Raw genomic sequence first — 18908 nt, forward strand, 5'->3', positions numbered from 1 at the left:
AGTTAATAACAGTAAAATACAATTTGCAGTTATTAAATGACGAAGATTTCCAACAAACCGATTTACTTACCGGAGAAGAAACCGAAGTTAAGAGTGATGAAGAAATTGCAATGGGTGAAAGTACAGCAAGTGAGGACAGTGACTTGATTATATATGATGAGACTGATGATGAACAAATTGATGATATTAATGGCGAAGACAGTATTGACGAAGAAATGGCAGAAGATATAGATCTAGAAAATGAATGTGTCGAAGAATTTGATATTGAAAATAATCAGAGAACTTTTTCTGAAAATATTGAGCAAGGTTTAGAAGAAGCAAATGAAACCATTGATGAAGATGACCAAAATATGGATATGGTAAATGAATTAAATATAATTAGTGGACAGAATGAGGAAGACCCAATTGACACTGACACTAATGAACACGATAGAATTATGTACGTGCCAGGCAATTTTTTTGTATTTGGAAGACTTGCTACAGAAAAAGATCAGTGATTTATCCACGCCTTAATTTTGATTTACTATATTTTTTATTTTTTCATATTGGAAAACAAAATATGTTTATTATTAGTTTTATTTTATTTATTTCCATATTTTCTGTTAAGTGTTAAATGTGAGTAAAGTTTATTTTGTTTTTTAAGTTTTTATTATTTACCTTCCCATCCTTAAGTAAGTACTACTTTAAAGCAGTTTCTTTATTATCATAAGTTTTTGATAATTTTTATTTCAATTTTTATATCTTTAATTTTTTTTAAGTATTGTGATATACAGACTAAATTTTCTTGTTCTAGAAACTTCCCATTTTTTATTTGTAGGTAGATAAAACTAAATTGCTAATAAACAGTGTACTTGCCTATAAACAGTCATTGAATTATATTAAGTACACAACAAAAATTAGAAGTCATTGCCATCATAATTATAATGATTTTATTAATTAAAACAACAACCTATTTCAAATTGATTATTACTTTTACTATAAGGTGTCAATGTAGATATGATGAAAAAAAATAAAAAATTCCGATCTAAATATGAAAAATAATAAAGATCACTTGATAACTTTTCTAACAGTTCATATAAATGACATGTATTTGGTGTCAAATTAATCAGCAAGGCATTAGCAATATTTAACAAAATTCATCTGATATATACCTATATTGATATATACTTTGATATATATCACCCAAAAGTAAATAGCATGCTATTTTACATCACTAATACACATCATTCAACTTTATTTATTATATTTATATTCTGGTTATTATGTTAACTCTATTAACAAAAGTAAGAGTAGTGACTATAAATTAGATAAAAAAATCGAATAATTTTTAGTAATAACAAACATTTTTATATAGTAAGGTATACCCTATTTTTATATAATTTGTTATTTCAAAAAACGTCGAGTAATGTAAGTGTTGCAGGATACTGCATATTATTCTATTTTTTTAATTACCAATTTTGTCGTTTATAACAGTAACTTAACAAAATTAATTGAAAAATGTTGAATAAAAAAAAATAAAATAAATAGTGTACCTGAACATAATCATTTCTTACTTTTTTAAAAATATATTATATAAGTTTATTATAAATGCACGGTTTCAATCATTCAATGTGCCAACTTAAATTTCTAGTCACACTGAGATAGCATGTTTTCCAAACTTAATTTGAGATAGCATGCTTTCCAACTGAAATTTGAGATACCATGTTTTCCAACAGAAATCTGAGATAGCATGTTTTCGTACTAAAGCCTCGATATGGGAAACATAAACATCCAAATAGCTAAATCGTTTGTTAGTATCCTGATGAAAATCAATAAGTTTAAAACCGGTTTATGGCGGGTGATTCTACTATATATTTGGGGGTATACGTCAATGCTAGGCAGGCGGTTGTTTCCCATAATACTTATTAGTTAAACGGTATATTTATTTACTAACGATTTTTCATCAAATGAACTAATTAGTAGCAAATGTAAATTTGTTTGTGAAGATCAAGAAAATTATTTCTGGTACAACATAAAAACATAGAACATTGCTAGAGAAAGAACATAGAAATTTAAAGAAGCCATATTGAAAAATTAATTTAAAATAAAGGCACTAATTACATTCTTTCATAGTTAGGTTGAGAATTTTTCAAGTTGCTCTCTTGCCGCTCAAGTTATAGACCCTCCACATAAAACTTAATTCACCATTTAGTCTAACTCATTGCAATTTTTTATTTAAATGTTTCCTTATTACTGTACCTATTCACCGTTCATCATTTTCATCATTATCATCAATTTAATCAATTTAAATTTTTTGTACCTGTTTTGTGCATAAATAAGGAAGGATTTGGTGGTGAACTAGAGGTAAAATGTCGGTTTATTGTACCCCACTTTTGAAAATATGTTGAACGGTGATTTCTTTGCAGGACTTGACCAGAAAATGGGGAGAAGTTAGGCAGTTGGTGCCACAGAGGGATGCTACTCTTCAGGCCGAACTTAGAAAACAACAAAGTATCCTTTTTAGTAATTTGAAAATGCAACATGACATAACTTTTATCAAAAAAATATACAAGGTGTTTTGAACTGAATGCGATAACATTGCTATCTTGGAAATCGTAACGAGATGATTAAATTGGGCTTAATTTAATGCGTAATAATTTTCTTTAGAGAAATCAAAATGTTTGTCGGTTTGGGAGTTTGTCTAGAATAAGATTTTCTATGCACTGTTTTGTTTTTGAACAACCACCATCAACTTAATTTTTTATATACAAACATAAAGATTACATCATTCAGAATAATTTTTCTCCAAGAATGTTGGTATTCAACTTTTTTTGTACAGTTTATGTGTAAAAACAAATTCAACTTTTCCTACCGGAAACAAAATTTTAAGGCTATACTTTTATTCTGTGGTAGGTTTCACTTTATTTACTTAAATTTTTGCTCTTTTTCCTATAAATTTTGAAAACATCAATAAATTTGAAAAATTCCTTAAACTATCCACATAGATAATGAAATGCTCAGGCGTCAGTTTGCTGAAAAAGCCAACGCTGTCGGTCCATGGATTGAACGTCAATTGGATGCGGTTACTGCTATCGGTATGGGACTACATGGTACCCTTGAAGATCAATTGCACCGTCTTAAGGAGTATGAACAGGGCGTATACGCATACAAACCACACATTGAGGAGTTAGAAAAGATACATCAAGCTGTCCAGGAGAGCATGATCTTCGAAAACAGGTATAACTAAAATAGTTTTTATTTAAATAATTATTAATTTTTTGCGAAGAGATATTTTTTTAAATCATAATTATAATGAAATCAAAAATATTTTTCTATTTTTTTTTATTTATTAGAACAATAATTAATTTTGGTTTAATCTAATATATTTTTACCTCTTTTTCCTGGCAGCGAGGAGGAAAGGTATTGCTTTTTTTTTCATATTAATAGCATATAGCAAAGTAGAAAATTGTTTTCTTTAGCACGGTAGCTAGTAGTCACCTAATATTTCTATTAAATTTGATAGTATTTTAGATTTATAATACTATTACTCAATGTCAAACAGGGTCTCCACAGCACAGCAAAGTAGAAATATGAATAAAGGAAAATTGAAATATTTGTAATATACAGGGTGTTGCGCTTAAATGTGATGTGATATTTTATGGCTGATTTCAAAAATTTTTTTAGAATATAGGGTAAAAAACTATTTAACTGCAGCAATACTGCTGTTTTTATTAATACAATACATGGCCAACTAGGACCTGTTTTTTATAGTCGATTTAAAAATTTTTTTTTAGAATGTAAGGTAAAAAAACTATCTAACTGCAATACTGCTGTTTTATTAATGCAATATACGGCCAACTAGGACGTGTTTTTTTATGTCAAAACAGCCAATTGGTATTAATGATTCTTTTTCCAAAAAACAGATTATGTATTCTTATTCAGCATCCCTTAAAATGTCCTATCACCAAGTTTCATCAAATTCGATACATCTTTAGGCGAGCACTTCATGATGTTGCGCTTAAATGTGATACAAGCCTGTAACTTTATTTTTTGACTGTTTTCAAAAAAATTTTTGTAGAATGCTGGGTAAAAATCTATCTAACTGTGATACTGCTGTTTTTATATAGTGCTGGTTATAGATGTAATTAAATAAAATTGCCTTTAAGATTGACATGAATTATTGATATTAATCTTAATAGTCCAAGCATTCTGTCACGTATTGATGTTAAATTTGCAAAAGTTATTACCTGGACAAAAAAAATATAACCGTATAGAAAATTAAATTTTAAATTGAGTTTCTAGTTCTTTAAACCCGATCCAAAATGGCGAACATGGTTAAAAAAAATCGCAAAGTTGCAAAAAATTTTGCATTTTTCTAAAATAACTAAAAAAATATAGCACCGATGAAAAAATTTTAAATGAGAAAGTTGTAGGTTTTAAAAAGATCTATCGACTGATTTTTTATAAGTATCGATTGCTTTGTTACTTTTCGAGATATATCGAAAAAACCGTTAAAAATCTTCTCTTTTCTCTTCTTCTATAACTCGTTTACATTTAGGTTCCCTTACTTGCTATTTACTGCAAGCATAGCCCGCGGCGCCAAAAAAGTACATTTTTGATAAATTTAAAAATTTTAATTATTTTTCGAGATATATCGATTTTTTGAAAAAAAGGTGCTCTCGAAAATTGGTTAGATCTCAGCGGATAGCCCTACAGTGACGACTTTCGGTTTATTTTCTTCGTAAAGAGTTATATTATCATGCTGTTAAAAAATGTTGACGATTTTATTAATTTTAAGGATCAAAAAAAGACTGAAAAAGCTGCACTTTTTTTGGGTACATTTTTTTCAAACTATTTCAATTTTTATTTTATGAAAATGACTTTTAAAGAAAGAAACTGCTGTCATTTTTTCAAGAATTTTAAAAAAAAATTTTTCTACGACCTGGAGCCGAAATAATTTTTTTATTTAAAAAAAATTTTGAGGACGCAATTAACATTTTACAGCGATGCGCTTGATGGAGGTTAATATTGAATACTTATACTTTCAAAAAAAAGAAAAAATAATAGGATATCAACTTGATTTTTAGTATTAGTAATTGAGTAATAGGGGGCGCGCACTTGCTCTGAAAACTGATGACTTGCAGTCTAAATGGCTCGCGCTTGCAAAATCTTTGATATCTCGACTTCTGGACCATGTACAAAAATTCTTTTGTACTTAATCTGGGATAGCTAAACACAAATATTATAGTCATTTTCGCCTTAGAAGCAAAATAGTCTCGTAAATGTTTAGTTTTTATTTAACTTATATTTTTTTTACTTTTATATACTTCTTCACGAAAATATGGACGACGAACAAGAAAATTAATTAATTAAAGACAATCCGACAAAGAAAAGAAGAATTTCATTCGATAAATAATTTTATCTATACAGGGTGTTTCTAAAATTGGATTCCAAACTTCTGCTGCATTTATAACTCATTAAAATAAGCCAAAAAATTCCTATTAACGTGCCCTAAAACGCACCCTTAGGAAGTTATATGACCTTAAAAGGGCTCCAACAAAACCTTAAATTTTCCACTCACCACTTTTACTAATTAAACACTGCAAAGCTCAATTGACAGTTTATCAATAACTTAAATTGTTAAGCGTTGAACGTCAGTCTTTTATTTGCCATGGTAAACAGATTTTTGTAATTTTTGGCCTAATAACTGAAAGAGCAGAGTATTTTTCAAATTCAATTTACTCGAAAACCATTGGAAATATCGATTTTGACAAAAATTATATTTTTTACGTAAAATTGTTAAGATTTTATAAATCTGTAGAGGAAATTGTAAAAAAATTGAAATAAAAAAAATTACGTGCCGAAAACCCCCTTCATCAACCTAAATGGGATGCATATGATTTGCATGTCGAAGAACGGAGTAGCCCATGTTATTTAACGTAAAAAGTTATGTAAGACCCATAATTTTTTTTTTATTTATTTGCGACCGTTTTGTCAATAACAGAAAAAAAACAGTTTTGTTTGAGCCCTTTTAAGGGCATATAAGTTCCTAAAGGTGCGTTTTAGGGCACATGTTAATAGGAACTTTTTGGCTTATTTTAATGAGTTATAAACGGAGCAGAAGTTTGGAACCCTATTTTAGAAACACCCTGTATAGTTCTTCTTAGTTTTCATTGTAATAATTTTATAGATATTTTATACATAGTTGTATAATTGTAAGATTCGATCGACTTACCTGTAAGGAAGATCAATCTCAATTATTTGAGCATCGTAGTTCTTCTATGATTCAAGTTGGTAGGTCTCACTTATACATGACGCACGCACAGGTTTAAAGGGAAAAAGTGTTTCGTAACGGTCCGTTACTACTTATTGATAGCCAGCCAGTTCATTTTGTGACCGAACCAATCGCGCTGTGGGTAAAAAAAAAAGAGTGACGGGTGGGCCCCATCATAGAAGAACTACGATGCTCAAATAATTGAGATTGATCTTCCTTACAGGTAAGTCGATCGAATCTTACAATTATTTTTCGCATCTCCGTTCTTCTATGATTCAAGTTGGTAGATGTTTAGAGTAAACAATTAGCACGATTAAGTGCAGTCAAAAAAAGTTTCTAAATTATGCGCTATTTTATAGTTTTACGATAAAAATTTCTCAAGACGTACTTATATTTTATCAAATTATGACAATCAGAAGAATTAGTGGCTTCTTCTGCTTACTGTTTTCATATTTGATCTAAATTAGTTTTTAAAACAAACTTTTTTTTTCAGTTTTCCGTTATTATTGACCATATATCACTTATTATGTATCATACATTATATATTACATGATTTATATACCACATTCTATAAATCATATAGACTATACTATATATCATATACTATATACATATACAGGGTGATTCATTAACAATGGGAAAATCGAAAGCTGAAGATACTACACGTGAAATGGTTTTTTGCGATTATTCTGAAAATATGTAGGTTAGGAACTTGAAAATTTGTGAAACTATATTTTTTTAGGCGACGAATAAGATGCGTGTTGTAATTTCAGCATTGCTCATAGAGGGCGCCACTTACGACCAATTTTGCCATAAATTTAGTTAATAACTTTTTACCCTGTATGTCTAACATGAAACTTGATTCAAAACCTGAAAGAGCAATCATTTTTCCATTAATTGTGTTTTCTTGTTTCATTTCGGTAAATTAAATAAAAACTAAACATTTACAAGACTATTTTGCTTGTAAGGCAAAAATGACTATAATATTCGTGTTTGCTACCCCAGATTAAGTACAAAAGAATTTTTGTACGTGGTCCAGAAGCCGAGATATCAAAGATTTTGCAAGCGCGAGCCATTTAGACTGCACGTATTAGTTTTCAGAGCGAGCGAACGCCGCTTTCCCCTACTTTTCCGTCCCGTCCAGCTGACGCACTCAGCGCTTGCACCCTTCAGTTTATTACTCAATTACTAATACTAAAAATTCAAGTAAACATATCCTACTATTTTTTTTTTTTTTGAAAATATAATTATTTAATCCTCCATCAAGAGCATCGCTGTAAAATGTTAATTGCGTCCTCTAAATTTTTTTTAAATAAAAAAATTATCTCGGCTCCAGAAGGTCGTAGAAAAACTTTTTTTTTTTAATTTGTGAAAAAATGTCAGCAGTTTCTTTCTTTAAAAGTCATTTTCATAAAATAAAAATTGAAATAGTTATTTGAAAAAAACATACCTAAAAAAAGTGCAACTTTTCTAGTTATTTTTTGATTCTTAAAATTAATAAAATCGTCAAAATTTTTTTTTAGCAGCACGATAATATAACTTTATGAAGAAAATAAACCGAAAATCATTACTGTAGGACTATCCGCTGAGAAGATCTAGCCAATTTTTCGAGAGCGCCTTTTTTTCAAAAAATCGATATATCGAAAAATAATTAATATTTTTAAATTTTTCAAAAATGTACTTTTTTGGCTTGCCGCGGGCTATGCTTGCAGTAAATAGCAAGTATGGGAACGTAGATGTAAACGAGTTATAGAAGAAGAGAAAAGAAGATTTTTAACGGTTTTTTTCGATATATCTCGAAAAGTAACAAAGCAATCGATACTTATAAAAAATCAGTCAATAGATCTTTTTAAAACCTACAACTTTCTCATTTAAAATTTTTCAATTGGTGCTTTTAGTTATTTTAGAAAAACCGTTTTTTGCAACTTTGCGATTTTTTTTAACCATGTTCGCCATTTTGGATCGAGTTTAAAGAACAAGAAACTCAATTTAAAATTTAATTTTCTATATTGTCATATTTTTTGTCCAGGTAATAATTTCTGTAAGCATTTCTGTATAATGCTTGGACTATAAATACATACAATTTAGTATAAGATACTTACAAAAAATACTACTTTTTTTTCATCAAAAAGCTTTTAAATTTATTAAAAGGAGGAAAAAAAACATTATATATTATGTTCAAAATGGTGTCCACTAAGTATGCATAAATTACTCTCCTATGCATATTTTCATTGCTGTTTTAAAAATACTATTCAGATGTCCAAACAAAAAAAAATCTAAGAGTTAGGTCCGTTGACTGACTGGCCGCATCCCTTGACTAACCAGTCATAAAATAAAATCATAAAATTCTTCTAAAGATTAAAACTTTGCTCTTGCCAATATGTACATTTACTCAATTTTTTTTAAAGTAACTTACTTGCAACTCATTGTTAGATTAATTGCGCTAAAAATGGCTCCAAAATAAGTGTTGCGATATCGTTACCCAAACACCACCTACTTTTAAGGAATGTAAACTGATTTCCACAAACGTGTGAGGATTTTCTGCGACTAAGGTTCTATAAATTATTACTGATGTTTTCTAGAAACCACACAATACCGTAATCATCTTCTATAGTTTATTCGAAGTAATTCCTGCAAAATTACCTTGCACGGATGTAATTGCAATTTTTTTAAAGCTTTATGGCATATTTCATCTGAAAGGCCTAAAAATGAATATTTTCAGATGTAAACTAAATCTCAATTTAAAAAAAAATTTCGAAGTTAATATATTTTAGAAATTCATTCTAAACTGAATTTGAATTATTTTTTTTTAATTGTCCTTGTTGCGAGAAACAACTACTCCGTGGGCTATATGCCCCAACCGGCATTGAATTATACTCGCAACACCTAGTGCAACAGCTAAGATCGTTCGTCAGTACAAGCCATAATGCGTGCTGAAGTAAAAATATTATTAATCTCAAAATTTTGTTTCTATTACATCTTATCACTAATTCGACAAAATGTCAAAAAAGTTTAGCTGTGAAATATGTACAATTTACTGTAGCAAAAGGAAACAATAAAACAATGACAGAAAATTGGATGATGGACACTACTGAAAAATGCTTAAATGTCAGTTTAGTGTCGTTAATCATAATGATTCGGTTACTTGTTTTTTTTTTTAAGGAACACCGTACATATTTTTACATATTTGAGTAGAACATCCTGTGTATTTTTATATACATAGTTAGAACATTTTCTTTAGAATTAGTCATACAGAGTTTGATAGTTTGTAATAAATTATTCCATTTGGCATCTAAAGTAGATAACTAAACTAAATTAAATAATGATTTCCTCTAGGTATACACAGTATACGATGGAAACTTTGCGCGTAGGATGGGAGCAGCTTTTGACGTCAATCAATCGTAACATCAATGAGGTAGAGAACCAGATCCTTACCCGAGACTCCAAGGGTATCACACAGGAACAACTGAATGAGTTCAGATCATCTTTCAACCATTTCGATAAGAACAGGCTAGGCCGCCTAACCCCAGAAGAATTTAAATCGTGTCTTGTATCTCTTGGTTACTCCATCGGAAAGGACAGACAAGGCGATATCGACTTCCACAGAATCTTGGCGGTAGTTGATCCTAACAACACTGGATTTGTGCACTTCGATGCCTTCCTCGATTTTATGACCAGAGAGAGCACAGACACGGACACTGCAGAACAGGTCATTGACAGTTTCCGCATATTAGCAGCTGACAAGGTGAGTGCTACTTCAGTAAATAATGTTATGTTTTATATTCCAGTGCAACTTTTTTAATCCAAATCTCAACAATTCAAATTCTTTCATAATACCAGTAGGCATTAATTTACAAATATGTATATTGTAAACCAATAAATGCATCTTCAAAACATATTCCTTTACAAAGCATTTATGATATTGGAATCTTAATTGGAATGCTCATAGAAATTATTTTCTTACTTTGACCCAAGGAATATTAGTCCAGGAGAGCTACGAGTACATATTGGCATGGCTGTTGCTTGAGATAGATTAGATATTAGTAAAAAAAAAAGAAATACAATGAAAATATAAGTTAGCGTTGGGGAAAAAAGTTCTACTTTTTCAAGGAAAAATTAATAAGTGCAAAAATATGCAGAAATGATGTATTTTTTCTCATATTTTCCAATGTAACTTTGTAAATGTGCAGTTTACAGAAAATACATTACTAATGAAATTGTTTGTTATGAAATTTCTTACAAGATAAAATTGTTTTGATACAAATAGAAAATGTGAAATATGTTTCATAAATATCAAATATTTTTTTTCTATATCATATACAATAAATTACACATCAAATAACAATTTCAAGATTTTAAACATTATTACGTACTATGTAATTATTAAAACTAATAGCTAATAACAGGGAACAATGTATATCTACCATCAATATTATTATTTACATGCATATTTAATAACAATTAAATATGTGAAATTTTAAGTACCTAATAATTAATAATAATGAAATCTTGATAATTGATTTTTTTTTAAATTGACATCAAAAATCAAAATTGGAGCCTTAGAAGCCGAGATATTGCGCAAGAAGTGCATGCGCTCGTTTTGAATGCACCATTTCAACATACATATAATTCCTTCCTTCCCCTCTGGATTTGCCGCTCTGATGGTCGGCTTAATAATATTCAAATTCAATAATTTTCCTACAAAAAGTACATATGCGATAGTAGTAAACCTACCAAATTAAAATTTTGCTTTTACATTATGCATAGTTTTGCAGCTAAGCTTGTTCCTTTGACACTCGATATCTCAGACCGATTTGAACGTTCTTTTTTTTCCAAGTTGAGGGTCTTTCAAAGAACTTTTTTTTAGTACTTTCACATATTTTGCAACCTCGCAAAACTGCTTCACAAAATTATTTGCTTATAAAATAAAAATTTTTGGAACTTTTAAAATCACTCCAAAAGTTGTTGAAAAAAAGAAAATTGATATTATAATGATTCTATATGATAGCTAATAGATCCAACTATGTACAAAAAAAAATTATATTTTGCACTGAAATTAATAAACAAATTGCCTCATGCCAAAACTATAAGGCCGATTTGGATTGGGTTTTAGGATTTCATTTTGTAAAACTTTAATCCATATTTGTAGTAGAACTGGACAATTTCTTACCTGTCAGTTAAACGCTGCAAGATTACCTCGATTTTCATAACTTTTTTTTTGTGCTGTTTTGGCTATCCGGCAACAAAATTTGACATGCGGCTGTAAAAATAATTAATAATTTAATTAATAAATAATAATCTTGTAGGAAATTTCGTAACAAATAATTTCATTGTAATGGTTTTTCTCTAAACTACATATTTACAAAGTTAGATTGGAAAATGTGAGAAAAGAATATGTTGCGTATTTTTGCACTTTTTAATTTTTCCTGCAAATAGCACAACTATTTTCGAACAATTTTAACTAATATGTAATCTACCTCAAGCAACAGCCACATCTGGAAGTTTTGAACTTAATCCTGGCCTATATAATTTTTATTTATCTACTTGTATTTATATTGTATATTTTTGGACTTCTCATTACAATAACAAAAAAATCAAAAAATTCCTATAATTTTTGTTAATAAAAGGAGTAGTTTTAGGATTATTTTTGATTTATTCAGATGTCACCTGAAACTTATAAAAATTTAAAAAATAATTATTGGTTTCTCGAATAAAATGGAACAGATTTTTATTCCTTAACATCTCTAGACAATACCAGCAGCTGATGAATATTAAAGTTGTCATATTTTGACAACAATGTATGGGACCAATACCATTTTTTAAGGGATGATTTCTGTACTGTGAAGAACATTAATGATGAAAAGATTTCCAATAAAATTTGTAAAATAAATATTTAAACCAGGGATTGCCAATCGTGATTTCTCGGAAAAGGTTGTACTTATTTGTGCTAATAAATACATCTTTTTTTTCCTAATTAACTCGTAGATCCAGAACCATAAAGGATTACAAGCCATGTTACCACCGAGCTTAGACAATCAACAATGCACACACACTGGTACTGTCAATTGAAAATACCTAAATCACCAATATTAGTGATTTGTTTACAATAAACAATGACAAGTTGTTACTTATACACTCGAGATAATGAGTTCGCTGATTGGTTGAATGCTGGTCGCTGATTGGTCCAATTTGGTCGCTGATTGGTTCTTGTGAATAATTACTAATCACCAGCCGGTGAAACATAATGTTGTATTTTAATATAATCGTGATGTTATTATTTTATTTTACTGAAATTTAATTGCCAACACAAAATAAATAAAAAGGAAATAAAATTACTGGTCACATGGCTTGTAATCATTTATGAAAGTTTAGATATTTCTATTTCTCTTTCAATATTTATAATGCTGTAACTTTATGAAGAATTAGAATATTGTTAAAAGTAAGAAATAAAACCGATTGCATATCTCAGTTAATTTCAATAAAAAAAATTTTTACTAAATATATGTGCAACCCTAGTCGAGGTTTTAAGATAAGCAACTCTCTCTTAATTTAATTTTCTATTGCACAGTTACAATTACTTCCAAAATGTTTTTCTCATGCTTTACTATCAAAATATGGCTAATTTAATTTTCACCAGCTGCCATTGGAACATATACATATACATATATAAGAATATAAGTATTCCTAACATTTTTTTTATTTTTAGCCATATATCTTACCTGATGAGCTCCGAAGGGAATTACCTCCAGATCAAGCGGAATACTGCATCCAACGCATGCCGCCTTATAAGGGACCCAATGGAATACCTGGAGCTCTGGATTACATGTCCTTCTCAACGGCCCTCTACGGAGAATCAGATCTTTAAGAAAATCATATCTTGACACCTCTCGTACTGAGGTGATAATAAGAAGCCATAATAGGGTTGCCGGCCCTACCCTCTCTCCCACTCATCATATAAGTATAAATTATTTATTTTTCTGACAGGAACTTGTAATGCTAAACCAACATATCAGTTTTAGTGTTATTGGTCTTGATATATAGGCTTGCCAGCTGAACGACGACTTGATACGCAAGACTCAAGTTGAACCGAGCAATCTTTAATTTTCTTTTTTCATTGTAATCAGATTTTTCAGTAATTTATATATTTGAGTTGCTTGGGATTTTCGAATTTTTATTTTTGACCCTTTTTCTAATTTATTATGTACTTTTTTTGCAAGTGCGCAGATATTTATTTATTTACTTAAGCTTGAAGTGTACAGATTTATTTTATTTTAAAAAAAAGTAAACGCTCTTTATTGCTTTAGATTGTAAGGCTCGATATTGGTTTTAGTTCAAATTTAAACGTAATAAAGAGCTTTTATTATTATACATATATATTTTTTGGTTGGAGTTTATTATTTAATAATGTACAATATATTTTATTTGCCCAAAGTATACTAACTTATATAAAGTCTCAAATAAAAATAAAGTATATTTGATTTAAGAACTTATTTATTTCTGACTTTTAATTTCTTACGGCTAAGTGTTCACAGCCATTGCCGTCAATTATGTACTGATATACAGGGTGTTTTGAAAATAATGTACACATTTTCTAAAATATTAAATTACTACTAACTAAATACAAAAATTTTTTTATTTGCTGTAAAGAAACTAGTATCTTGTGATATTTGGTGTGAAAATGTAATGGAATTCTTAAACCCACCATTTTGATTTTTAATAAACAAGGTTTGATCAAAAAGTAACGAGAATTTTCAAATTGAGCATGCTGTGTCTCGTCTATCGAGTTGTTTCTTTTTTGTGTTTTGATAACACTGTTAGTGACGTGCTGGTCAATTTTTACGCAGCTGCCATGCTTAATTTCTGTTTTGCGGGCGATTGAGTAAGACTTCAGTGTTTTTGGCAATTTTTTGTGTAGCAAAATGTCAGATCAGAGAGTTTGCCTAAAATTTTGTGTTAAAAACGGAAATGTCACAGCCACGAACGAGTTCAGTACAGTGGTACAACCATTTTCAGGAAGGCCAAGAAAACATCGAAGATGACATGAGGTCTGGGTGTCCTAACACATCCACCAATAACGAAAATGTCCAAAAAATTAGAGATTGTGTTTGCTAATAGAAAAATCACCAATCGCAATATTGTTAAAGAAATAATTTCATATGGGTCATGCGAAGCAATTTTTATGAATGTTTTGAACATGAAACGAGTACAGCAAAATTTGTTCCAAAACCGCTGAACTTTCAAGAAGACAAAAACAGCAGCATATAACGACCGCTGAACAAATGTTTATTGACTTTGCTGATGCTCAAATGTGTTATAACTAGATATATAATTTTTGCAAAAAAAAGCAATCAAATTTTGAAAAAACAAATCCAAAATTTCGCATTTAGTCGCTAAATCCAAAACCAAATCTTCAAGTCGACAACAGAATAATAAAGTTGTAAAATAAAAGAAATTCTCGTTATAAAAAATATTGGCGCAACATTTTTAAATTTAACTTAAGTATAATATATGTATCAAATAGTCTTATTGTTAGTTGAAAACCAACATGAAAAATCACTCCACTCAACACTATTTACAGGACTCTATAAACTTTGAATTACTGCTTTTGCAAAAAGACCCCGCAACTATCCTTATGGAAAACCGGTCCCGGTCGAATGGTATGAAACTTTGCGGAATGATAGTCCTCAACGTGTCGATCAAAAAAATCCATGGGACCTAAATCTGAAAAACTACTGTTCTGAAGCTACAGCCTTCTGAAGTTATCGAATCCACATGCTCGATGACCATCAAGTCCAATGATTTGCGGGCAAGTAAAAGCAAATATTTCTTTATAAAGTGACCAAGCTGGCTGTTTCTTGATGTATTTTCGTGTGCTGAAAAGTTCGTGGTCAAAATATCTGTATCATCCTTCAGTGTTCAGAAAATCGGTGAAGCACCTACTGAAGAACAGCGATAGCGACACGTACTGCTTGAGCGATATCCTATGTTTTTTTGGCATGCTGAACACTTATCCGTAATCAGCATATCTGCAGCATTCCTCAGTCTTCAGAAAATAACTGAAGCACCTTCAGAAAAGTTGACTTGAAAGTCATCGAGCACATGGATTTGATAACTTCAGAAGGCTGTAGCTTCAGAACAGTAGTTTCTCAGACCTAAATCCCATGGACTTTTTTTATCGACATATTGGGGACTATCATTCAGCAAAGTTTCGTATCATTCGACTGGGACGGATTTTTCATAAGGATAGTTGCGGGGTCCTTTAGTGAATGTATTTAATTGCCCATAAAACCTGAAGATCATCAAGAGTGTCTGTTTTAGCTTCTGCTGCTAAGAGTTGTCGATGAAAGTGACTATCATCAATAAGCTCATTTTGTGATTTTTAAAAAATGGAATTTTGATGGAATTTTGGAAAAACGACTAAGAAATCTATCCTGCCCGGCAATAGCTATAGAGGGACAAAATAGTGTACCAATGTGTTTGTAGGCCTCATTCGTTTTACCAAAAGCATATTGCTTCCCATTTATTTTCATTTTTCGCATTTATTCAGATTTTCTCCGTAATTTCGCATTTATTCGCACTTATTTCATAAATACGAAAATTACATATCCTTAGTTATAACTAGTGACGAAACATGGGTATATAGCTATGACGTCGAAACAAAGGCTCAATCGTCTCACTTGAAGTTTTCTGAAGAGCCAAGACTGAAAAAGGCACGTCAAGTCCAGTCAAGTGTAATAGCCCGGGAGCCAGCAACCGTTTCGAGTTGGTCATTTGGCAAAGGCTGAAAATTTTTCCTACACTTCATTTGGTATCACTAGCAAGTGAATCGACCTCCATCTCGTGCAGTTCCAGGGGGGTGTGGTTGCAGCAGCCTCCCATACACGTAAAATAATAAAATAAAAAAACTAATACCGCAAAAGATGAGGCTTTGTCGACAAGTTAATTATGTTATAAACAAAGTAAAAAGCCGCAATCAGCTGACCTCGCAGCTCGCAGCTGACTTTAGAGTGGAGGGTGAGGCATAACCCTCCACTCTAAAGCTTTTCACCTAAACAAGTCAAAAATATACGCTAGGTAAACTGATACCTACCAAAAAAGCTGAAATTTGGTAAAGTAATAGTCATCTTAATCAGTTATACGAAAAAAATTGTCCACTGAACTTTTTGCGATGTATAAGTGCTCAGCTGACGAGTTGAAAGTGCAGCACATCACCATGCGCATGGGCGCATTGCATCTTTAACTGTATCAGCTGAGCACTTTTCAATCACTAAATATAGAGATGGGAAAATTCCCAAACTATGAAAATTCCTGGAGTTTCCATTGAAAATTCCGGAAATTTTCCGAAAATTTCAAAAATTTTTTTTGGATTTGGTATTGTGTTCTACATACCATCAGCTTTCCAAAAAGACCAAATACTTATATAAATTTTTATTTATATTGGTATAAATATTGGAAAAATATAAATTATGTATTAATCATCCGTTAGAAAAAATTACATGCTGAGGGTTACAGTGCGTAAACACTATACAGTATTCAATATTTATCTTTATTAACAAACAAATAGTAAATAAATTAAATAATTATACTAGTTTTAAAATATAATTGTACTTTGGTTCAACTATCAAAATTCATATTAAATTTGAAAAGGAGGCAATTTATGAGTCTTGTATTGCTCTGTTATGTAGATTGTAGACTTAACAAAGATTAAAATAAGTAAGTGTAAGTGTTTTCTAACTTATTTGGATAATATGGTCTTCTGGTATTCCGAATTAACCGAAAATCCGAAATTAACGATTCCGAATTAACCAACGATTTTTTGTATATGTTCATAGAAGTTAGAAGTAAAATTGGCTCCAAGTTTACAAATTGTTAGAAATATTCCCAGAAAATTTCCAATGGAAATTTTTTCAGAAACTTTCCAGGGAAAATTTCTCAAGCTTCGATTATTTCTTCTCGGAAAATTTCCGTTTTGGAAACTTTCCGGGACGGAAAATTTCCCATTGCCCATCTCTAACTAAATATAAAGCTGAGCATTTTTTTCATTTAACTTATACCAAATTTCAGCTTTTGCGGTAGGATATCTATCATTTTTTCATTTTTCAAGTCTTACTAGTAATTATATAAAAATATACAACTTTTTTCTAATATTTATTTACAATAAATGATTTCACGAGTTTTTCAGTTTAAAGAGTTTTAATAAATAAATATTCACATTTAAATACTTATGTATACATAACATAAAATTGAACTGCATCAACATTTGCTGCGGACAACATACATTGCAAATATTTGGGCACATGTCCATCTTCAGATCCCAACAGAATTATATCCGACTGATTTCGGCTGGGAAGAGAAGGGTGACAAATTTATTTTCAAATGGCTGCCCTCTTCCCTTGGAGATATAATTATTGAGGATGAGCAAAAAAATAGTGCAGGTTAGAATAATACTAATATATTTCGTTCTATAGGTACTAAAATTTCATTATCTAAGTGTAATTTTTTTTATTATTTCATTTACATTTGTAAAATACAATTATTATAATTATAATAATAATTATTATTTTTATTATTATTATACAAGGTGTTTGTAAATAAGTGCGAAATATTTTAGGGGGTGGTTGCCGAAGTTATTTTGCGAAAAAAAGTTCATATAAATGTAGTTCCAAATATGCTTTGTTTCCGAGATACAGTGTTTAAATTTAAATTATTTATTTATTTTTATTAATTATTTCAAATACTTTTAAAGATATTGACTCGAAATTTGTAAAACACTTTAGAGGGGTAAATGTATATTTTTGGGGTGATCCGAATATCTACTTGCACCGGTGGTGTTCGTGTGAGAATGCCAACATTTTTTAATAAACAAAAATGATACGCCATTGACTTTTTCCTATTTTGATATTTTATCAGAAATCCACCATCAATTCTGAATGAAATTGATCTCTTCAATTTTTTTCGTACGATGTACCGTTTTGAGGAAAAAAATAACACAATATTTTATTGCAAGTTGTGTATTTTTAATTTCTATTCATACATTATTATCCATACTCCGCGGTCGAAATTATAAAAAGTGACTAAGATAATATAAAAACACTATTACCATAATGCGTATAAAATATAAAATGATTTTTATACGGTTCAATATTATTTATCTTTGTGCCGCTCGCTATCGCGAGCACATCGATAGAATCTATAATCGTCTAGAGACCGAGTTACACTGAACGTCGATCTATATTCTATCTCTGTCTTTTGCACTTGGTAGGAAATAGGGAAATGCTTTTTTAGTGGGTGTAAACGGACTTGATTTAACCTGTCCTGAGAAACGTCATAGCATAAGCGTAGACGAGGGGTCTAATTCCATGGCTATAATAAATTTATAAATTAAAAAAACACAATTGGGGCGTTTTAAAATGCTATAATAATTAAAATGGATTTGCCTGTTATAGCAAACCGTAAAAAATATTAGATGTTATGTTTTATTATCTTTTTTCATTATTTTCTATATCTTGTTGCCTTTTACGCAGACACGCCAATGGATTTTCGTTCCCGGCACGCTTAATCCCCCTTACTAGTCCAAAAGCTAGCGATGAATCACTCTCTATAATTTCGACCGTGGAGTATAGTAGGTTGCTGTCAATATTTCCAAATAAAATAC

General features: G+C 30.2%; 1 protein-coding gene across 3 annotated transcripts in view; it reads left to right on the top strand.

Annotated features, from left to right (window-relative positions):
- Positions 1 to 13163, top strand: part of LOC108910222 (alpha-actinin, sarcomeric) — a 150260-nt gene extending 137097 nt beyond the window's left edge. For all 3 annotated transcript variants that reach the window (XM_018714773.1, XM_018714772.1, XM_018714771.1), the window contains 4 exons: positions 2406 to 2490; positions 2985 to 3216; positions 9590 to 9998; positions 12960 to 13163. In XM_018714773.1, coding sequence (XP_018570289.1) covers positions 2406 to 2490; positions 2985 to 3216; positions 9590 to 9998; positions 12960 to 13118 — 885 coding nt within the window. In that variant the 3' untranslated portion in view covers positions 13119 to 13163. The remainder of the gene's footprint in view (positions 1 to 2405; positions 2491 to 2984; positions 3217 to 9589; positions 9999 to 12959) is intronic.
- Positions 13164 to 18908: the final 5745 nt, after the last annotated feature.

The sequence above is a fragment of the Anoplophora glabripennis genome, unplaced genomic scaffold (assembly GCF_000390285.2).
Source record: "Anoplophora glabripennis isolate ALB-LARVAE unplaced genomic scaffold, Agla_2.0 scaffold348, whole genome shotgun sequence".
Lineage (NCBI taxonomy): Eukaryota > Metazoa > Arthropoda > Insecta > Coleoptera > Cerambycidae > Anoplophora > Anoplophora glabripennis.